Here is a 23,770-nt window from a genome sequence, read left to right as displayed (position 1 = left end):
GCTCGATTTAAAAAAAAAAAAAATCAGTCTTTAAATATGTGTTCCTTAGCCACTTGTCTATAATTTTGGCACAGTATTACATCTTCGGGTCAGAGAGAATACTGAGAGAAGAATCAACAAAATAATGTGTATGTGTCTGACCTTTCCTTATTTGCTTACTTTTTAAGACAAATATTCCCTAAAGGGATATGATTGGAAGAGGGTGTGTGCCGCATGAGTTGATAATTCAGCCTTTTAAAGTATTTCTGATTGGACACCTAGAAACTGAAGGCGCTCAGTATCACCACTTGCTCTTGAAAATCTCAGCCAAGATTTTTTCATTTTTCCCAGAAGAGCTATGGCCAGGATGGCTGAGGCTTGAAAGCTGTGTATTTACATAAGCGCAAGTTACAAATCTGTGGTTTTTGGAGATGTTTGAATTTCACCGCTTTACACTTGCAGCATGTTATAAGTTGCTGTGAGTTGTTCACAGATTGTGAATGTACAGCCTATGGAGAATTACTCCTTTGTTTGCCTCCTCCTTTTTAGGAAAAGTAGTATTTTTTTTCATGCGTCTCAGTTTTTAATGTTCTTGTTTGTAGTTATGGATTGGTCACTGCCAGAAATTTGTTGCTAGTCACTGCCTGGGAATTGTTTCATTTTGATGTACTGCCTCCTTAAGGGAGCTGCTTTTTGACCGCAATGTGGCAGTCTTCTGAGGAGAGTCCTGCAGAGTTTTGTATTGCTCAAATGTACTTGCAGCCCTTCAGGAGGGAAGCAAATGTCCCTTTGCACACTCCCACCTACCCCACAGATTTGCATGTATGGGCACATGTAGACACGCACGCTCACTCCTGCAGCACAGAGCTCTCCTCAGTGCTAGCTGAGCAGGTCTCTCTGCTGTGTATCTGCTCCTAGGAGGGTTTCCCATAGTTTGCATGTGTATTTGGCTAATGATGAGCACCACTCAATCAGTTCTGGAAAGGAGACTCATCCCTCTGCCCAACCAGTGGTAGCAGTTTGCTTTGCAGCAGCTGTATTAGTCGAGAGCAGAGTGGCAACCCATGGCGGATGTCCCCTGCTGGTCAAGTGGCAGTGGAGCAAAGGCTGTGTTTATGTCCCTTCTGCACCCCAAATCTGCCATTCTTTGAGACAGTGCTTGAGGTTTTTCTGGACAGAAGTACACTAGCCATACCTATGTGGGTTTGTTGCAGAGCCCTGGGTCCAGCGCTCAACAGCGTTGGCTTGGGAGTGCTCCCAAGGGACCAACAGCTGAACAGCCTCCCCACAAGTGCCTCGAGCTGTTTAGCCCACGCAGCCTGCTCCAATGGAGACCACCAGGAAAGCTGTATGTCAGGCACCGTGGGGACCAGGGAGTTCCCTGGGAGCTGGGAGCTCCGGGGGCTACTGGGGGTGTCAGGGCAGAACCCATCCCACCTCCCCAGCTAGGGAGCAGGGCGGCCCCAGGCCCAGGCATCAGCACATCCCTGCCTGCTCTGGGGTTCCTCTGAGATGCAGATGTTTGAACTGCTCTTTCAGGTTATGGAGAGGGAGGCACACTTTGGCTTGTCTCTCACATTCATCAGCCATATTTGGAAGACATCATTAGTGCTGGAGAACCACCTCCGGTCTCGCGAGTACCTCTAGGGCACCCTCACTTTCAGCCGAGTTGCGGGCTCAGTGCAGGCATATATTTGCAAAAAAAGTCTTTGAAGATCTGTGTTGGATTCTCATCAAAGTTAGCCCCTTTCTTGGGTCCAGTCCTTTAATGGTCAAGAAGCTGGACCCAAGGGTTGCGGACACATCCAGGGCGGAGGTGGATGCCAGAGCCAAGCGGGGGGTCTGCAGGAGGGCAGGGGGAGTAGTACGAAATGGTTTGGGGTTTTTTTGTTTTTGTTTTGGATGTCTCCCAAGCAGTTTGCAGGCTGTCCTGTGCTGTTTCCAAGTCAGATACCTGAATTGCTAGGGCAGACGGTCCTCACTCATCCTTCGCTCCGGTGCTAGCTTGAAGGAGTCCTTTGGTGCTGCTGGCCTGTGTAATGGGGGGAGAGGAGGGGGCTTCGGCACTGAGCCTGCCTGCCCCGGGCACCGCTTGCCTCTCCTGAGCTTTTTTGGCTCCAGGCCCCGGTAGTGGCTCCTGATTTCGGAGCCCTGGGGAGGGCTCTGCCTGCAGCAGGGCAGCATTTTTTGATAATACCTGCACGGGACGTGTCCTGTGATTACTGCTGTCGCTTCAGGTACTCCAGGTGACTGACTTCCCAAAAAAGGCTTTCATTAACTTTTGTGAGTTGTGCTTCTGGTCCATAGTTTTAACCTTTTTGATAAGTTGAAAGCCTCCAGTCTGACAAAAGATTCTCCAGAAGGAGCTGCTTGTAATGTGCAAGTGGGCCACCGAAATACAGAAACTTGTTTTATTATCAGCAGCTTCTCTGAGTCTATCTTTTTTTCCGAGTTACTAGTTAGTTCAAGCAAATCCTTGTTTACTGCTTTACTTGTGTGCTGCCCTTTTAAAGTGCAATTGTGCTGTGCAGTTAGTAAGGATGATTTAGAAACAGCTTTTTAACCTGGTTCCGAAACTCAAAACCTGTTGTTTTAGTGAAGGTATTTTAACAGTAGGATGATTCCATCTTTGTATTCCTAAAAACATATGGATATGCCTAAATCCAGCTGACACTTACCTGGAACAGGTTGTTACGCTGCTGTTAGTAAACCTTCTTACATGACGGCGAGAAACCAAGTGTCTGATGATAAGGTGTATGTATTGGAGATTGCCGGTAGCTTTGCACGTACAAAGTTTAAAGTGCTGCAAATCAGCCTGCCCTTGATTTGTCAAGGTTGAAAAGAACGGTTTTTAGTTTTTAATGTCTGAGACTCTTTAGTGCTGAGTACCACCTGAGGGGACGTGCAGGCTGCCAGTGTTCTCAGCAGAGATTTGTTACCCCAGAGGATTTTATCTTATACCAAGAACAGTGAATGTTGAAGGTTTGATTGAGGATTTTTCTGGTCATTTTGAAGAGAGAGAAGTTCCCAATAAAAAAAAAAAAAATCTTTAAAAATTGTAATTAAAAATTGGTGAAAGTTAATAATTAATGGCTTGTAGCTCATTTATTAATGACCTAATTTTTCTATGTAATGAAAGTTTTAAGCTGCCTTGTATGTTAACTAAAAAGCCAAAAAGAAGTAAAAAGTGAGATTGGTCTTAAGTTAAAATTATTTTAAGTATACTGAATTGCAGAGTTGTATCCATAAAATGTATAGAGTTGGTTTGCAGAGTTCTGGTTTAGGGATCATTTTGTATAATAAACCAGAAGGAAAATTTGGGCTGGCAGAATTTTCAAAGCTCGTGTTAAAGCCTCTAACTGCCTCTGGTATGAAAGTCAGCTAAGCAGCCTTGTGTTGTTGTTTCCCCCAGGATATCTTTTATGCTTTCTTTTTTTTTCTTCTCTCCCTTTGGAAATCCAAGTGTTTATTTGCATGCAAGGTAGGTGAATTCTTTTATCTATTTGTGTATTGTAAACCAAAGCAATTAGCATACTGCAGTTACAGTACACTTAAAAAACAAAACAACCCTTCGAAACCTTCAGTCAATATTATTCCTGGAGGGAAAACTCTTAATTAAATTGTATGCAAACTACAACAATAGGCAAAGTTGTTTGGTGTTTAATAATAACTGTTGGGGGCGGGGGGAAGAGTGAAAAAAGTAAGTGTAGCGGAGAGCTTTGCATGCCATTAACCCAAGGATAGAAATGAGGTCAGCCTTTGAAGGGACAGACAACACACTTATCTGCCAACGTTGGAAAGTCCCAAAAGATTAGCTTATTTGCCAGATGTTACTGGGAGTTCATCATTGACACCCTCTGCTTCATGGGCTTCATCTCTCGCCACAGTTGCCGTTGCCTTTTCTGCCCTTTGCAGGCTTCCCGGAGATCTTCGCCAGTGCATAATGCTTGATTTTTTTCCTTGAAGTAGGCTTTTTTTTTCTTTCACAGCAATAGGCATGATGAACCATCTTAACTTGTGAAGATGATCTGAAGACTCTTTGTTTTTCTTTCATACACCCACGATAATGCTTTTGGCATAGGAACCACTGATAGGAAGCCTAGCGACTTCTACAGCTCTGGGAATGGGGCTGTGTTTGTGAAGGCATTTGTAGGAGACAGAGGACCCACCTCACTTAGCACTATTAACCTTTGGGAGAGGAGTGACAACTGGGGAAGACAGTGTCTAACAGGCTAAGCATCTTCTGTTCTTTTTTATCCCTTTGCCTGGAAAATAACTGTAGATACAATTTTAAGCAAACTGTTCTTATGTTACTAGCAACTTGGTAGGGCATCAAATACTGCACTGTAGTGCTGTTAAGTGTGTAACCTACTGAATATTAGTAGTGAGAGGGAGTAGGTGCTATCAGATCCATGTTAATAATGACTGCAAGAGCCTGGAATGGCGTTCTCTGTATGTATCTTCTCCTTTAGATCTTTCAAGAGTTTGGTAGTAAATATTGATTTCAGCTAATGGTGGTTTTAACTTCTGTGTGTGGATTTTGTGCCCCAAGGGACTGTGTCCCAAACAGGCAGAAGCCAAGACTTGCTCATAAAGAGCAGAGCAAATATGTTTTTCCTTTAAAATGCTCGCTGTTAGTGTTTGTCTCTTGAAGCCAGATTCCTCTCACTTGTGTTACTGCAGTTGTTTTGCAGTTCCCCCACCTCCCTTTGTGCAGAACAATTTGTGAGATGGACAGTGACTTAAGGTGACTTAGCACCACATATATGCATCCGATCAAAGAAATCTGAGTGTTGAAGCTTGTGAGGTAGGTAGTGGGAGAGTCCTTTTGTAGCAGATGATTTAAAGGATCTGTGCGAATCCTGCTTTAATGTAGCGTGCCCCTTGTTCCCTCCTTCCTTCCCTCACTCCAAAGATCCTGAAATCTAACTTAGCCTTCGAACAGGAGCACTTAAGTTGAATGCCTGATGATACAGAGCAAGGACAGTATTTGTTCATGTTGAGATAAACATGAAGTTCTGATGCTGTTTGAGTACCCATTCTTCCTAACATTTGGCATATGGAGTCCGTAGACCCAGGTTTTATAGTTCAACAGGTCTGGGTTAGCTGTTGAATTTCCAGCACTGAAAAGCCCGTGGAAGAATTGCACGTAGGGAAAATGGAGGTAATACAGGTAGTGTTTCAGCTTGCTGCTGTGTAAAACGTTCATTGTTGAATAGTGTCTTTTCCTTTCTTAACTTTGTGGTTTTAACATTGCTGTAGCTTGTGCTGCTGCTGCTGCGTCTTCTGTTGAGCAAACCTCAGTGCTGTCAGCAAGGTTACAGCCTGGTCTCTTGTGTCGTTTCAGACTTGTAACTGGGGAGAGCAGGTATTAGGGCTGTTCTGCAAATGCCATCAGTGGGGGAGAGTTGCAGAGCTACAAGCCTGGGACACTTCCAGGTCAGGCCAGCCCTGTTTTGCCAATCGCAGAGTGCAGCATAACCACATTACTCCTCAAAGTGTTTTTCCAGAGTTGAAGTAATAGCCATCTTTCCCTATAAAGATCTGATTTCTCCTATAGAATAGTTCTGTGCTGAGATAACTTTCATGAACTGTTTTCAAAAGTGCTGGGGTTTTAGTAGGGGTTTTTCTGGTTTTGTTTTAAATTCGCTCTTCACCTCTGTTGTCCCATTTCCCTTTTTTGTCTTCTATTGTCTGTGCTTAGAAACTCAATGGTCTTTTCTGTAAAAGAGCAAATCTTTTTTCTCTGTACCAAGTAAATCCAAGCTGGGTTTCCCAGGCTGAAATGGAGAGCCCATGAAATGTAATCGTTCAGACTCATGCGTTTTTACCAGACTGGAGATACAGCTCATCCAGTGTAGAGGACAAATTGTGCCCTTTACCAAATACTCTGTCATGCATGGGTATGTGGTGTTGGCTCTCACGCTGCTGTTATGTGGGAAGGCAGTAGAATTGTAGAATGCGTTGGGTTGGAAGGGACCTTTAGAGGTCATCTAGCCCAACCCCCCTGCAGTAAGCAGGGACGTCTTCAGCTAGACCAGGTTGCTCAGAGCCCCGTCCAACCTGGCCTTCAATGTTTCCAGGGATGGGGCCTCCACTCTACTTTGAGTTTCTTTTTCAGAGGTATTCCCTTTTACTCCCTTCCTCTTCCTCAGCCCAGTCCTCAGTGGTCTGCAGTCCTCACTTCCACTTAGTTTCTCTTTTCCATTTCTACTGGTGGCTCCTTGCCCCTAGCCCCTTTGGGGTTGTTCTTCCCCTTATTTGCCCCCCTCCTTAATTCCAGGGTTTTACAAATTTCATTTGTGTTCACTTCTGAAATTTCCTATCTCTGCCCTGTCTTTTTTTAGTTATCCCCAGTTCTGCTCTTTCATTCTTGAGGAGAAAGTAGCTCTGCATAAGCAGAAAAAAGGCAGAAGGCAGCTATTTGGTTTTCCTGGATAACAGAAACAGTGGGTTTTAATGGCCAAATGATGAGCTGATATGGGGACAAATGGGTATACCTGGAAGAGAGAGAGATGGGACAAAACCTTTGGGCTGCTAGGGACCCTTCCTAACACTACATTGTGTTCAGACAGGCAATAGGCAAACCCAGTGGCTCCTTAGAAAGACCTGGGGTGCTTGGCAGCATGAAGCAAGCATTATTTGGTACTCCATTTGCACATGATCCTGCAGCGTGCTAGCGGCCAGCAGCTTCAGAGGTGGTGAGGGGCTGGCTGCCTGCGAGGCACCCCCAGGCCACACAGAGGGTGCTGCTGCTGGGCGGCGGTGCTGCCAGCCGCGAGGACAGGACCGAAGGCTGCTTGCTGTTGAGGCAATTCACACATCAACCGCTTTTTGAGAGCACTCGGCTCTGCCTAAAGATTTATGGGGCTCTCTTCTTTTAAAACAAATGAATAAAGGCCCAAGCTGAGTGTTTTTCCACATATAAATGTCATAAATGCAATCACAAAAACTTCACTGGAGTACCAGTGAGGGCTCGAGCCCCAGCTCAAATGTGCATCACATTAAAGTCCTTCTTGGGGACTCCAGACACAAATTGTTTTCCAGCATCCAGAACCATTTGGAAATGCTTTAGTGCTGAAATGAGGGGTTTTCTAATGGAAATGCTGACAGACCCTTCGTTGTAGCAGCCGAAGCAGGCAGGGCGGTGATAATGAGCCCTGTATGCGTGCATGTGGAAAGCACGATGCTGGTTTCAGAAAACAGTCGCTTCCACTGAACAGCCCGTGCTGACGAAAACCACCATGCACCGTTTCAGCGCAACGGTACTTAAAACTGGTTTTGCTTGTGCAAGGACATATTGGGAACAACTGTAGGCATTAACCCTGTGTGTACTACACTTCCAAACCCAACAAGTCTGAATAGCATTTGTAATAACACTGTAATTATCTATAAATAGTGCTGTACTCAATAGCCATAGCTAGCATACACCGATGGGGTTCTTTAATGTCCACAAGTGCAGCATAACCGTGTCTCCTCTCACTTTTTATACGTTGTGGCCATGACCCTAAAAAATAGGTGATGCTTCATTTATTGCTCATGTCTCTGCATACTGCTGCTGACTCTAGCGACTGTGTATTTTGTGTGTGTATTTGGAAATCTCAGTGACCTTGGTCACACCAGGCTGAAGAAACCTGTCTTGCAAGCATGTGCCCAGGTGATTAATTTCAGCAAACAGGTTGCTTATAAGAGTGTAATTACTCACTTGTGCAAATGGCAGGTTGGGTGCACTGACCTGTATTAGACACGTTGTAGCATACATCTCTCCATCGGTTCTTTTTCACTGTTAATCAGAGGACTGAAAACCTTGCAACATTTAGAGAGCTTGAGGTTGAAGGCTGAAATGTCACTTTTAAAAGAGGGTTAAAAAGGTCACGCAGCTGCAAATAATAATAGCCCAATGAAAATCAGATTCTTACTGCAGCCCATTTCAAGAATAACATTGAAACAGGAAACAAGCCCGCTTGATGTTTTTACCAGTAAGGCAAAAATATTACTGCTGAGTTTAAGAAGGGGGAGAGAGAGACAGAAGGGAGCGTGCTTTCTTGGTGTTAGATGTTAGAACTATTTTTCTGATTCAGAAAGGGTGATTACGGGGCTCTGCAAAATCTCCCTGAGGAGCCTGAAGATGCAGAGTACTTCCCATTGGATGCTGCTGAGAGGGGTTGTAGTTTGTTGCTGTGTTCTGAGGGTGGTTTTGTTTCTTTTGTTTGCTTTTTATTTCTTTGTTACGTTCGTGCATTCCTCACTGTGGGTTTCAGTTTTAGTAATTATAATAAAAATGTATAGAAGCATCTTATGCAGAAGTCAAGGAACAGAAGAGAATCTTGGCTTGCTGCAGAACTTACTTCTCTTCCACGTGACATGGCTTGCAGAAGTCTTTCTATGTTTCTTTTGTATTTTTGTTTATTTATTTTTCTAATTAGAATACTGTAACTTCTCTTAAGCAGAGTGATATTTCAGGAGAATGGCAGGCTACAACAGTGTAGCAGATTTCCTCACTTACATGTTCTGCCAATAAGGCTCTTTATGTGGTCACAATAGGGCAATAAATGCTGACAGATGTTGTTAACATGTCTATTAAAATTCAGCCCCCTTTTCTGCTGCATAATGCACTCATGCCTATTGTTAATAATATCAGAACTAATGCTGACATATCAATATTAGTGCTCACTTATATTTATAGTCCTTGTTTGTTTCTTTGAAGAGGTCACAAAGTTGCAATAAATTAAACTATTGATAACGGAAGTAAAAAATTCAGGCCTGAGCAATTTTTTAACTTTTCAATCATCTTAGATTTGCCTGATATTCTTAATGCGCATTAATTGTGTCAGTCATGTGTAGTACTATGAAAGGTGCATGAGTGTAACTTGAATTTTTAAGATCCCAAAGGCTAATAAGCACCTTAATTTAGATGGAAAGGTTGCTGTGATTTATTTTTATTAGGTGAAGTCGAAATGTTGCCATTGCTTGCGTTATTTCCTTCACGAATGCTGAACCACCTGCACACACTGTGGAAAAGCAGACTTGAGTTGTGCAGCCCAGCAACACACATGAGCTGTGTGAACGGTGTGCCAGAGGATGTGTGCGACTGAAGGATGGGAGATGTGTGACTGCATCTTGAAAAGGATGCCATGCAGACTGTGCTGTGCACAACCAAAACACCACTGTTGCGGAGAGCTCTTACCCTGCTGCAAACCTGGGGTGAGATCCTGCGTTGCTTGTGCATCCACAGGTCTTGTGGAGTTCAGCAGGGACGAGGGACACGGGAGGTTCACACTCACAGCCCAGATTTTCAGCTGCTTGTTTCTTGTCAACATTCAAGCATAAAGCTCGAACTACTGCTGTAAGATAGCCAAGCACTGGACACCCTCTCAAAAATTGTGGGCAGTAGGCAGCTTCTTTCTCATTTACTATTGTAAGAGAGTCAATAGTACTACAGTCTCAACCGCGGTGATAGCATCACATGTAAATATGAATTCTGCATGGTGCAGTTTGTCCTGAGGGCATTGTACTATCTGCTAACATGTTATGTGGGTCAAGTTATGCTAGACAGTATCCTGGAGGGCACATATGATATAGCCATTCTGGATTATTACTATTTTTTTAAAGTTTAGTGTCTGCAAATAGCCTGCAAAGAGTGATTCTCATGGGAACCAGCAGTTACTTGTACATTTGTGGTAAACGACTAGACGTTGAATCTGACAGCTTTTCAAAATGCAGAGAATAAAACCCAACTCCATGTTTTCCTGCAGTCAATCCCCACACTTGGGATTCTGGTCTAAGTCGAGTATGTTATTTTGGTGCTTAGTCCGTGCTTATCTATGTAGTAACCTTGAGAATCATTGAATTGTATCAGAGCATGTGCTGATGGATTTAGAGACTAAAGCTCAAGCTCAGCGCAAGGAGGGCAGTTTTAGACTTGCAATGCTCAATAAGAAAACAAACTCCAAATATTTCCTGGTAGTGTTTTGAAATTCACTAGGACACTTGGGACTGGAATTGTTGCTCTCTTGTTTTCTTTAACTGAGTCTCATCCGTTGTTCTGCTATTGAAAATGCAGTTGTCACTCTCCCCTGAGGAGGGGAGAAGGGGTAACAGAAACCTTTGGCAGTTCTTCAGTTGAAGGGGTAATTGAGATATCAGATAAAGCCTTTCATTATCCACACATAGCCCCCCCCCCCCTTTTTTTTTCTGTGAAAAGGTCTTTAGGAAAGACGACATCCCCCGGTCACATCCCATAAATAGAGGTGGATTTAAAAATCAAACTTTGCGGGAAGTTTTGGTTTTGTTTTTGCGGGGGTTTGTTTGTTTAGCTAGTTATCTCTCTGCTGCTTGTTTCTTCCAGACAGGATAGAGCAATTCAGAGCATTTTTATTGCTTCACCTCTGAAGAGCTTGTCTATGCAGAGTCTGGAACCGAAATAACTGAAATTAGAAGTAATTTAACACCTTTGGTTATTTTAGTATAAGCCTTTATGCGAACATACTCTTTCATTTCTGATTATGAGTATCTTATTTCAGTTTAACATAGCTGTAAGTTAAATCAAAACAGGATATGAATAATCTTAAAGGAATAAATTAGGTACAATTTTAGTGATTTGAGTTCTAGCCTTGTGTAGATAGATAGGTTAGCTGTGAGTTAGGGCCTTTCTTGACACCTGATTGTATTTGGTGCAATGAATCACTTGTCTTAAGCCAGGTGTTGGTAGAGATGTCCACATCAAGAAAAACAGTTGATGCTAATTATCACCTTTGGGGGGTAGTGCCCTTGTGAAGGTTAAAGGGAAAAAAAAAAATCACTTTTGGATGCTGCTTCTGGCAGTCAGTGGAGATAGGTAAAGAGTGCTCTGCTAATTTTTTTGGGGGGAGGAGGAGTGTGTGGGGGGGTCATAACTCAGAAAATACCCTATCAGGGTAATGCTATCCACTAGAATGAATTTCAATTAGAAAGAACAAGTTACCATCCAAAAGTTTTAGTGTTTTTTTTGAGAACTTAAAGTATTGAAAATAATCGCTGTAAGTACAGGTCTGGCTGATGTTCAGGTTAACTGTGTATTTATTGTTTGCAGGGGATGGTAGCAACACTTCTGAAAATACACTTGTTGTTAGAAAAGCTTTAAGTGTGGTAAAGATATTCCTAATAACAGGAAGCAATGAATTGTAGTTTTAAAAAATTACAACAGCATGGAGTAATTTTTAGCACTTGTCCTTCTGCAAATTTTTGTAGCTTTAAAATCAAATTCTGCTTCTCCACCAAGATATTTGTCTTTGTATTATGAAAAGCTCACACAAATGCAGCTCAGGTATATGTCTACGCAGGGCTGCAGTGGGGCTGAATTTTAAGGGATTTGAGGCATAATGTAAGGAGAAGTTGTATATTGTGCTCTAAGGTGGGTCAGGTATTATATTCTAGCTTGTAATGCCCGCTGTACCAACAGCCTCAAAACATTTCTGAAAGAAGTGACTTATTTATTTTATGTCCTAGAATGTTACTAAAAAATTATTTTTATTGACGCTGGTCAAGGACACTGCTGTAATATTGACTCAAATTCAGCTGCCTCACTGTGTTCTGAGGGTGAATATTTCCTCCTTTGGTTTTATCTGAGACCCAGGATCTCTCCCCCAGGCTTTAGTTCAAGGTTACAGGACTGGAACTGCTATGAGGAAGCAACAGTTTTAAGCAAAACTTCATTTCTCAGGCTCCTGAGGGTCTAGTTGACCTTTTATAGGATGGGGATGCACAATTACCTTGTGTCATAGGGAGCATGTATGTAATGCATTGAAGTTACTGATGTTGAAGAGTATGGATGGAGAAGTTCAATAAGTGAGTACTTTCTCAGAAGTAACGTAGACGTCTGGTTTTACTGTTGTTCAGCAGGAACTGAAGAATGAAAGGTAAAAACCCTTAATTCGAGATATTTCTGAGTAGACACGGTCTTATCTAATATCAACACTGAACATACACTTTTTTCTGAGGCAGATTTCTGCTGTGAAAGCTTAATGGATTTTTTTTCTTCCTTCAAAGTAAATATGTACTCAGGAAGGAGTAATAAGAACTTAGACCATAGGGAGCCTACTGAATATTAGCAAATTTAGTACTGTGAGGATGAAAACTTTGTTCTGGTCTGTTTTGGGAGTTTGAAAAAAGCACAAACTGTGACAATTGTATGTTGCATATGTGTGTGAAGTTTAGAACGTGTATATTCATAGGCTCCCTTTCTTTCCCCCTCCCCCTTTTAACATGTAGATTTATGAGGAATCAAAGATGAACTTGGAGCAGGAGAGGCCTTTTGTCTGCAGTGCCCCAGGCTGCTCGCAGGTGAGTGGAGTCAGCGGTGATATTAATTGAGTCCTCAGCACTAGCTCTGGCTTGTATAATGCGTCCTGATATATTAACACATGTCTAATAATAATGTGTGTTGTTTTTTTCTTAAGTCCCTTGCCCCTCCCCCCCCCCCCCCCCCCGCATTTCCTCCTTCCCCACAAGATATTACAAAATATTTAAAGCAAATACAATAGCTAGTCAAAAATGAGTTGGTAAAATTACTTCTCAAGCTCTGCTTCTGTGCCTTCCCTCATCCCCAAGCCTAATGTTTCAAGCCAGGTATTGCAAATTCCTCTAGTGCCTAGCAAGAGAGGACACGCTAGGCAGGACACATTTGCCTGTCTTCTGCTTAGATGTGCGATGGAATATATTATGTTTCCTGTTGGATGCTGTAACCCTCCTGACTTTTACTTTCTTTTTTAATACTTAAATACAATGATATCTTGAAGATTTTTTTTTAAAAAAGCTAATAAGACATCTTCCTACTAAATATTCTCTATGGAAAATGCAGTCTGTAGATAAATTCTGTCCCAGGATGTACATTTGGGATTCCTGTTTGCTGGTGATCTACCGTGTGCTTCTGAGGGTATAATCTGACCTGTAACTTTAGATGTTTAGTGATCTTAAGAAACCTGAAATGACAAGGATTTTACCTGTTGAGATTTTGAATTGGGACTTAAGTGTTTTTTCGATGGTTTTGCAGTGGTGAGGGAAGTTCCCCCCCATGCAGCCACGTGGGAAGTTCCACGTGTGGCACTTCCAACCCTGATTCAGTTTGGTGACACGAGTTTGAGAGTAAAATTTTCAGGCAAGGGCATCTTTTGGGCTTTTGCCACAGGCTTCCTGTATGCATCTGTTCGAAGTGATTTAGCTTCCCCATTTCCCGGAGTCCTCCTCTCTTAATGAGGGTAATATTTCCCTGCTTTAACTGCACGTTGGGAGTTTTCAGCTGTCTCTTATTTTTACAACCCTTTAGGCTCTTCTGGTGGAACGATGAGTGACTGTTACTGGAGTGTAGGTGTTGATTTTTGCCAAGAGCTGAAATAAGGAAAGGGAGAAGCCTGAGGTCCAGTTAACAACTGGCTGAGCAGCTTTGCTGTTTCACTAACTGGGAGTCTTTCTGTGGGTGTCGGAGTGCATTGTTTGGATTGTCCCTCTGGTCGAGGATTTGTCATTTCAGATCTCCATGTGCAGAGCTAAAAACTTCAATCATTCTATCACAGAGGTAGAACAAAAGACTCTGAGGTTTATAATCAAGTCTTATTTACCTTTTTACTGAATTTTAAAACTAACTTCCACTCAGATCAGTGAACCTGAGTGTTTTTGTGTCAGCTACTAATTAATTTCCTCAATGGAGGAGAAACTGATACAAGCAAGTCATTCAGGTGTTCAGAGAGCAGATTTGGTTGTATGATGTTACAATTTGGAAAGACAAGCAATGTAGGTGTGACTTCATCTTAAAAAACATTTAATTTCCCATTTCAAAACATGACCTCCGTTTATTGTAAATGAGGACTTGACAGACACACATGCTGTGGCGCTCCTATCCAGCTAAGCTCTCTGGGGACTGGCTTCTGTCAGCTGGTGCGGATGTGGATTGAGGGCTGAGGGAGTTGACCTCCTGCATGAGGAAGAAAGTAGACTTACAAAAAAGACGAAGTCTGGGCTGGAGCAATAGCTGCTCCTCAGTTGCCCCACGCCTGCTTTAAGCTGGCTGATTTCACCCTGAAGACAGAGCATGGTGTCCATGAAGGAAAAGCCATTTCCACGAGGGGAAAATGCGGTTTTTTTTCCCCCTCACAATTTCAGTGAGCAAGGTCTTTCACATAATCACTTTGTTTTTAACATAAATTTCTAGTGCTGCATTTCTTCCAGATGAGTAAGCAATAAACTAGATTTCACAGTGAGGAAAAGGTTTTTGGGATATTTTTTTTTTTCCAGAGAATTCATTCCCATTATTTATGCTGCTTTGTCTGCAGGCTTAGAGAGATTCTCAGGTGTAACATACTCCAACTATTTATGCTATAGCCACAAGCAAAATCACTTAGCCAAGAATATACTGTGTTGAAAGCCTGAATTCACTTTAACTCTGTTGTTGCCAGTTTTTTACAGTCTCTTATGTACCTGTTGCTTTAAAAAGCTGCTTTTAAAATTTGTTGGTGTTTTTTTTGTTTTTCCTCAAGCCCTGGTGATACAACTTTTGGCCTTTGTTAGTCCTGAAATAACCCTGTTAAAATTATTACAGTCATTTGTAGCTAAGGTCTGTGTATGTACCTGCTGGTGAAGGAAACTTAACAGAGCTTAAAAGCCCAAGTGTGCAAGTGCTTGAACATTTGTTCAAGCTTGTCTCTTCTTTCTGGTGTTCAAAAGAAGCTAGTTGTTGAAGTCCATTATCAGACTGTAAAACAAACTTAGCACACTGATTAGTTTGTTACAAAGCACGTCTCTCCACCTTCCCTACTTGACAAAGGAAAAGAATTTAATTTTAGTATCATAAAGGGTCATAAATAGTTGTTATGTACTGAGCACCTTTGCATTGCCACTTTGAATCAAGTCAAAGTATCGGAGGTTTCCAAAATTAAAGATGCGTTTTGCCTACATACCCTGGAGTAGGGAAAGGCTGGCTTATTTGATTGTTTTTGTTGCTGTTCAGCAGATATAGGTTGCAGAAAGACACAAAAGCAGAAAAATCCAGTGAAGTGATTTAAGATACGCCGCATTGCTTTGCGTTTGCCGTGGGCGACGAGCATACACAACAGCAGTTATCGCAGATCCTCAGGCACGTGGTGACTTGTGAGGCTGTGGTAGCTGGAGTGGGTGTCTGAGACCCTCAGAATCCAAAACTTAGTCTTTCAAGCAAATGCATAACACTTTGTGGTTTGCAACCCCAAAGACCACTGCAGCAAATACATTGATATGTAGAGTACAGCTATTTGTTACTCAATACTCACTTGCATTTTCAAATATCCTGTTTCCTGTGCCATTTGGACACATTTCTAGCTGGATACATTTCTTTCTCTCATTTTTGAAATTCTGTCCAATGCCAAAACTTTATTAGAGAATTTAATTCTTTTTTTTTTTTTTCCTCCCCCTTTCTTTCTCTGTTTGCCTGACAGCGTTTTCCAACAGAGGATCATCTGATGATTCACAGGCACAAACATGAAATGACTTTGAAGTTTCCTTCAATAAAAGCAGATAATATGTTATCAGGTAAGAAGACATGAATTCAAGAGTCAAGATAACTATTCAGATGATGTTGAAAGCATGATTCCTATTGGAAAGCTACTGGCAAAATACCTCAAAGATTGGTTTTTAAAAGCCCTAGCTCCAATTAAATAACAAGTAGAGATGGAATAAGCTAGAATGCATGTCTATGAACAAAAAGACAGTTGCCATTCTTATGCCTTACCACAGGTCTGGCATGAGAAGGAGAGAAATTGTTGAACTTCAGCCATGCTGGCAGCTCTATCGCTGACTCCCCTGTCAACATGCCAGTGAAATATAGGCACTTAAGCGCATGTCACCTGGGAGTCCAGCAGCGAGCGTGTTAATGAAGTGCCTTTGTGCTGTGCCTGTAAGACGCTATTCAAGTTTGACAGGCTCACTTCAGCAACTATAACAGGCCACATCGTATGAGCCACCTCTTTGGTGGCTCAAGACCTGCCCACTGTAAATAGCTATAACCAGAAAGGTAAACCAGTGGGTAATATCCAGTACTCTTTCCCCCTAAAGGTAACCATCTCACTCTGCACTTCCCTGATTTTTCCCTGGTATTATGTGTAATTATATCCTTCAGTTTCTTATGTAGTTTTATTCCTATGTAGCTTTTTCATACTCTTGTCTAAGTAACCACGTATTGGTGGCTTGCTGGCGTTTGACAAGTACTGGGTATGGTCAAGCTAGCCTTAATCTTACCGCTTCTCTCCTGTCCTGTTCCCTTTCCTGTTGTATATTCCTTGGGCTATAGTAATGGATTATTAAGAATAATGTCACTAGGATTTTTCAGGTTTCAAAGTAATTGTAGAAACAAACCCTATGATGCAAATGTGTGTGTGTATGTTAACCAGTTGTGCCATTTTCAGTGCAAATACATCATGATTAAAGGGTCTCCAGCAGACTACCTCTTTTATGGCTAAACTGTTTCCATTTTCCCAAAGATCATAACTGGGTATCAATTGCTTGCAAATATTTGATTTAGACTTTTTTTTCGGGGGGCGGGGGCGGGGGGCGGCGCACGATGGCATGGACTTTAGGCACCAGTAAGAAATCAGACAGACCTTGTCCCAAATAGAATTTATTTTCCTCTTACACTTGAAAATGCCACAATGGACTAAGTTTAGAAAGGCACAGTACACAGTACACTGAAGAGTAGGGCTTGTAAAGTGCATGCATGCCAGCTATGCCCACAGAATCCTGTGTTTGCAAGCATGAGTGATAAAATGCTGCTTTTGCACTTGGCCATGTCCTCTGGCAGTGAAACTACTTGAAGACAGCTGTACTGTGGGCACATTCACCCTGTGAAAGTGCTGGCTTTTGTTAGAACTTTCTATTTGGCAAGACTTTGGCTGGAGGGCAGTTTCTAGAGAGCATATTCTGTCATCAGCAGTCCCCCGAGTAAAGTAGCTCTGTTTGTTTGGTAACCTTGATGGGATAGCTGTTCTGCTCCTTCCAGTGGGTTGCTTTCCCAGGCAAAATGCTCTGACTGGCTTCCACCACTACCACCAGCAGTAGGGCGCCTAGACCTCCAGTTAGCCAACTAGGTATGTAGAAACGCAGAATTTTGTGGCCAGAAGGGCTCCAAGACTGCTTCTGAGGGATGTATTCTTTGCTCTTTGTGGACGATGATCCTCTGTAGTAAAGAAAGAGTAGAAAGCTGCATGTGTTCTCAAAGACTGCAGCGAATGTGACTGACCGTAAGGGCCTAGCAACCTGATGCTGCTGTGTATGATTTTTCTTTTAGTGTTCATGTAGTGGATTTGTTTGGCATTTTGCAGTCCTTAGTTTGGAAGTGTCATAGATCATCTACTCTCTGAAGGGAGACATTGAAAAATAGTTGTTTCATTACCCACCTAAACCCTGGGGAAATCTAAATACCTTAAAGTTTAAGATATTTTATTCTTAGATTTCACAATGAAAAATTAATGATATATGGGGAAAAGAGACAGACTTTTCTCTTAGACATTTGTCTTCATCTCTTCCTTCTTGTTTTTTTTTTTTTTACATTTTTGCTTATTTGACTTTTTTTTTTTAAATTGTTTCTGTCATCAGCCGGTTCAAAGAACTGCAGCAGCAACTGCCCTTTAATAAGCCAGGTGCAGTGTTAGTGTGTGATGGTGGGTGTTTTTTCCTCTTGTTATTAAGCTGCCTAGAAGTCAGACTCCCTTCCCTCCTTCCCTCCCTCCCTCCCTCCCTCCTTCCTTTTGTATACTACCTTTTAATGTGTCGTATTTGAATCCATTCATTATCAGTAATTAGTCATGCAAAATAATGGGCTGTATGCTTTCAGGCAGCGGTTAGAATTATCTACTCTCTTTCCAGAGATAGCTAATACCCAGTCTGGGGTCAGTATAATATCAGTAATATTTAATACACACTAAGCATGTCTTCTATAAACTATTATTGGAGGTAGGCACTAAAACTGAGGGGTTGTTGGTCTTGTATCAATACAACATCTTAGAAACTGAGCAAAAAATGACTTGAGAAGTAGGAAACTGTTTCTTGTGTGAAATCTGTGCCGAGTTCTGAAATATCAATTTGTAAGTGAGAGATAAAGTTATGTTAAATGTAAAATTATATGTTGTTATATAGGTGGGGTCAGTGTTTAATAAACAAGTTTCTGTGACCTGATTTGAAATTATTTGTGCTATACTGGTTTATCAGGTATGTCTAGCCACGAGCTTCCTCGTTATCAACTAGCTCCATTATATTTGATTCAATGTTTTGATGCTCAGTGAAGAAGAAGAAATCTTACTAAATCCAGTGACTCCTGAGCTAATTCAGAAGCTGCAGGTACATACATACACTAAATAGCTTTATGTTCTGTATAAATGGAAAGGAAGTTCGCTAGAGGCATTTCATGAAAATGCAAATGATCCTTTTGTTGGGTAATTTGACATTCATTTAATAAGACAGAAAAAAGACTGGAATGCTATTTGCTCCTCTTAGTGTATTTTGTTTGCTAGAAAACCTTGTTGTGAGTATGGATAGAGAGTCATTGACGGTTTCCATTTCCATCTTTCTTAGCCAAGAAAGAGCTGAATATCTCGTGTAAGTTTTGCATGCCAGTCGTCGTTGCAGGAAACTTTGTATTTCGGTTGACTGAGATAGATGTCATCTCTGCTGTTGTGCTAACCAAACATCGTGTTGCTTTGAAACTCTATGGTTTGTTGTGTGTCAAAGCTTTTGTGGTTTGAACACTGAAATATTAATGGCCGTGGGACAGATTGCTCCCTCCAGGTAAATACCAAAAGCTGTGTGGAACTGAACTTTGGGAGCTGGGGACACTGAAATTCCTGTGGTATCAAATTTGGGAAGGGAAGGAATGACACCTTACCATTGTTGGAGGGGGGTAAGTCCTTCCAAAAGTGTTGCTAGCAGATACAGGAGAGGCCAGGGTTATCTGTATAGAAACCTTGTTTCTTCTTGATTTTATTTACTGAAATCCGATCTGCTAGATTTTTTTTGTGGTAAAGCCCACTGTGGAGATAGAAACAGTCTCCTCTAGATAAAAAGAGTAAATGCTAAAGGTAGTGAAAATGTATTGCTTCTCCAGGTACTGCCTGTGTCACTGAGGTAAATTGCAGCACCCTTGGTTGGCTTAATTTTTTTCTCCTTGTGGTTTACACAGGGAGGTTTATCTAGGCATGACTGTTGTAGAGTGCAAAATGGTTGGATATATTGGATATAAAGAAAAATAATTTCTTTAGATCTCATGTTCACTTCTGTCCTTTGATTTACTGAATAATGTAATGAAGAGTGTTCTAAAATTCCACTGGTCAGGGTCTGAGCGACCAGAAGAGATTATAGATGTGTTGTACCCAGTATGTGTACCCCCACAGAAAATCCAACCAGCACTTTAAACAGCAATCTTTCAGCAGTAGAATTCTTGGGAGCCCTCGTCTGCGAGGCCCTGGGTGAGGGTGATTCCACCAGGTACGACTGGGTGCACCTCCTCCTCTTCCATCGTTTGCCTGAGGTGTCGTGACCTTGAGCTTCTTGGTGCACTTGGGTAGTAACCTGACATATCAGTGAAGAAACCTCTTTGAATTTCAAGGACATGCCGCTTTCCTTGTGGCTGCTTGATAGGCAGCCCTTCAAATTTCAGTGCTAGCCCTGTTCCTCTGACTTTGTTATCCTTGTGTGAAAGTATAACATGGTTAGGTATATAACTTCAACAGAGCTCACAGCTGAACAAGCCAAATGCCTGTTATTACTGCACATCAGACTAAATTTTTTTTAAAGAAAGATGAAGAATCAAGTTACACACTTTGGAGCTGTGCTGTTAGATATCTCTTACTGAATCAGGTTATTTTTTTTCCCCTGAATGAGATGTTGTTTCACATAACTGTCCTTTGGTTTTCCATTTTTTTCTTGACTGTTATCATGCTTTAAAGTTTTCATTCATGCTTTGAGGGAAACTCTAGCATCCAAGGTAACTTTACAAAATGTATTCAAATAAACTATATAGCAAGCTAATGTGGCATTTCCTGGGCTGTTGTTTTGAAACCTGTATATTGTGACTGAGTGTCCTTTCTGAGACAGATTATTTCAGTAATTACAAAAAACCCCCAAACAACAACATGAAAATTTGCATAGCCAAATATAATGAATATTTAATGTCATCTGTTTACTGAAGATTTCAAATTTCTCATTCCCTTCTAGCATATATTTTTCAATTAGTCTGGAGAATCAGGTATCACTTCAGACACTGAGGACAGGTTTTCAAAATGATCAGCAGCAAAAATAGATTCGTTATGTCAGGTTCTGGTCAGAACCTGATTGCTGAGTGCTTCTGAAATCCTCTCCTCTAAAATACAGTAAGTTGACTTGGGATCTGCACAGGTGAGCCCATTTGATCTCACTCTGGGGCTTTTGTGTTGTCTGCTTACATTTTTTAAGTTTATTTAAACTTAATGTTTCTTGCAGCTTTTCTGGCTGTGACTGTGTCATCAGAGAGGCCGATTACTCACCTTTCATAGGCTGAATTTAATATTTTTTGCCTAGCTTGAAACTTGACAGGTTCTGTGTGCAACCTGGTGGTAAAAGCAAGATAGATATAATTTCCTAAGTAATTGTCAGATGACACAGGTTCACCTGTGAAGTAACAGTTGGCTAGAGGTAGATGCCTCACGCATAGCAAACTAGTTCTGGTAGCAGTTGGGGATGGATAGATTTTTCACATATTGAGCAACGGGACTGGGCTGGGGTGGCTGGTCAGTATAATAGCCGGATTTCCAGGGTTAACCCAGACAGACCTGTATCCCAGGCTGCCCACTTCAAAATACAGCTTGGGCCATTAAACTCCTGGGTTGTGTGGCTAACAGCATGCATGCTGACAGCTTCTTACAGTAACACATGTCTTCAGCAGGAATGCCGAGCGTGGTGCTAGCTCTGTCTGAATTTTGGTCCAGATGAGTCTGGCACATCCAGTTGCTGAAGTACAACAAATCAGAGCCCTGTTCTCGGTGAGCCTGCAATAGTTGTGGGCGCTGGTGATAGCAACAAAAGGTTTGTTTGTACCAACAGGGAACAGTGAGGTCAGGCACAAGCTATTGGAACTATTAATGCATTTTTAAGTGCTGAGAATTAGGAATATTTTATTAATTCTGGGAGACCTGAATGTGTAACTTATGCTAGGGTCTCCTTTGTGGTATCGTTCCCAGTTAAAACACATGGGCTTGCCTAATTTAATTGAGACAATTACAGTGGTGTTGAGAGTAATGTTTTCTACTAGTTTGCCCACCTCCTGAGGGAGAGATGGTGTTTTGCAGGGGCAGAAGAGTTGGTTGCCTCAGGAGCAAAGAAAGCCCACTGGACTTGGAAGCTCTGAAGTCCTGACACCAGTGGGTGCAGTGTATGTCCAGTGTAACTAACATACTATGTAAAGTCTCAACATTTTAAAGTCTGGATCTTTACCAGTTCTGCTTTCATACACACACAGTGGTTTCATGGACTTCTGGTTTATATGAACGTTGAAGGATGAAGTGTTATAAGGTAGAAGGATGATGGGTCTTGGTTTACGTCTGGCTGAACTGGCTTCCAGAAGGTCTGGAAGAAGGTCTGTGGATGGAGTTTAGGCTGGGTGGTTGGTGGTGTTCCCTGCTCCCCCGTCCTGATTGGGAAGAGAGGGGGGCTGTCTGTTTTAGCAAAATCTTGTTCTGAATTCTTGCCAGTCTGATTTCTGGAATGTTGAAACTACAGTAATCTTATGGGGAGACTAAGCTAGTAATTTGAGATCAATATATAGGTGGTGTAAATAGTGTCATTAATCTATCAGCTTTGATGCTTAAGATACTAAAGAGGTTAATTGGAAAGATCAACTGTAGGCTGTGCAACACGTGATTATCTCAGACTGCTTGTGGCGCAGAAGATACACTTCAGCATGTGCAGAGAAAAACCAATGAGACCTTTGCATTTAAAGTCACATTCTTGCTCTGGGTTGCTTGTTTTCACTGTTAAAATGGATTTATTTCATTGAGAAAACTTTTTTTTTTTTGTCTGTCTAATGTTCATGGAATAGATGCTGAATAGATCAGGAACTTCGTCCTGTGTCTGATCACCACCTTGTTACCCATGAAGTTGCCTCTGACCTAATGTAGCCTGTTGTAGTAATGCCCGATTTCTGGATCAGCTGGGCACCTTGATGAAAAATAACAGGACCTTATCTGTGTTAGTGTATTCTCTTCTGCCCTTCCCCCTAAATTCTGGGCTCAGGCAACTCTGAAAAAACCTTAGGATTTTTTATTTTAGTGAAAGTGGTGCAGTCAACTTCTTTACGTAACCCTAGTGTCTCATCTTGGTCATGAAATTGATACCTTGCTTATTTGATATGGATATACCACTTCTGAAAATAAAACATTTCCAGTATTTGCCTGACATTCAAATACTAACATGCCCTTTATGTCCAGGAAGGCTTGGCAATGATTAGCTTTGTTTTTCTACAAAGCAATCCTGTTTTTCCCTGAAGTAATATTGAATCCTTTTTGGAAATAAAATCTATTTTTTTGCTTTTTTAGTGCACTTTATTTCTGGTACAAATTCCAGTCCAAGGGCCAAAGACAACCCTGGTGTAAATCTACTGAGTTCAGTGAGGTTACCCTAGAGATTAGCTTGGCGCTACTTGTTTAGGATATGGACCCGTAAAGTGCTGAGTGTCCTCAGCTCCCATCAATGTCAGCACCACACTGACTCGGCTCCTTGTGCTACGTTCTTGCAAGATTCTTGGAAAGTCTTATGTTTCTGACTCTGGTAATACGGTAGTTAGCAGTGAAAACTAATAGATAAATATGTGTGCATTCCCAAACACTGGAGTTTTGTTTGCTTTAAGCTCACAAGTATGATGCTCAAGCCAAAAGAAATAAAGCACCATTTCAACATTAAGGACTTCCTTTTTATGTTTACAACAATATGTTCCATCAGAAATATAAATGCAAGTGAGTTTGCCCTTAAATCACTTGACAAGGCAAAGCCTGTAGGACCCCACCTCATACAGGTGAGGGCCTCCCTTGCTTTTGTAATGGAGGAGGCTGATCCTCCCCCTTAATTTCCAAGTAGAACCTTTATTTGCTTTTGTATGAATTCCCTTTATTCTGCCTTTTGTTTAGGAATGGCGGTATGTTTCTATGCTGATCATGTAAAGTTCAGGTGTCTGGTAACTGTTCCCTTTAAGGGGGAAATAATAGAACTTGACCCAGCTTAGCGAGGTGCAAGAAACCAAATTTTTCTTCCAGAACTCACTGAAGTGGGAAGCTTCCTTCTGAGGTCAGAATAGGCCCAATATGGGCAACTGGGATTAGTGTAACAGAGTTTCAATTCTTTAAAGAATGAATTTCAAACAAGAAGATAGTTGTCATTGACTATGCAGAAGATTATTTTTGAGGAGAACGAGTCCAATCTTTCCATAAAATCAGGTACTAGAAAGCACCTTGAGCTGGAATGGGGGCTGGAGAAGAAGAAACTAACATGCAAGAGAGGATTTACTTACTTTTTTTTAAAATATATGTAAAGCTGATAGGCCCATGTGGACACTCTCCCTCTTTTGCTAATATGCTTCTGTATTGTAATTTTGCTGGGGGAAATGGGGAAGCTGAGGTGGAATAGTTAAGAACTTGCCTGAGAATGAATGGAGGTGCCTCAGAGCTGACCTTTGAGGAGTCTTTGGTTCCTAAGTTTGGGCTTGATTTTTCACTTGGTGGAGAAAGATTAGGCAAGGGCATCACTGAAACAACAGTCCACAGGGCAATTG

General features: G+C 41.7%; 1 protein-coding gene across 1 annotated transcript in view; it reads left to right on the top strand.

The window, feature by feature from the left end:
• The window catches only part of CREB5 (cAMP responsive element binding protein 5), a 255,855-nt gene that overhangs the window by 29,638 nt on the left and 202,447 nt on the right, over positions 1-23,770 (top strand). Inside the window, exons 2-3 of the mRNA XM_075417436.1 lie at positions 12,229-12,300; positions 15,423-15,516. Of these exons, the coding sequence (XP_075273551.1) occupies positions 12,247-12,300; positions 15,423-15,516 (148 nt within the window). The 5' untranslated portion in view covers positions 12,229-12,246. The remainder of the gene's footprint in view (positions 1-12,228; positions 12,301-15,422; positions 15,517-23,770) is intronic.

This window comes from Opisthocomus hoazin, chromosome 4, assembly GCF_030867145.1.
Source record: "Opisthocomus hoazin isolate bOpiHoa1 chromosome 4, bOpiHoa1.hap1, whole genome shotgun sequence".
Lineage (NCBI taxonomy): Eukaryota > Metazoa > Chordata > Aves > Opisthocomiformes > Opisthocomidae > Opisthocomus > Opisthocomus hoazin.
This window is presented reverse-complemented; position numbering and strand designations above follow the sequence as displayed.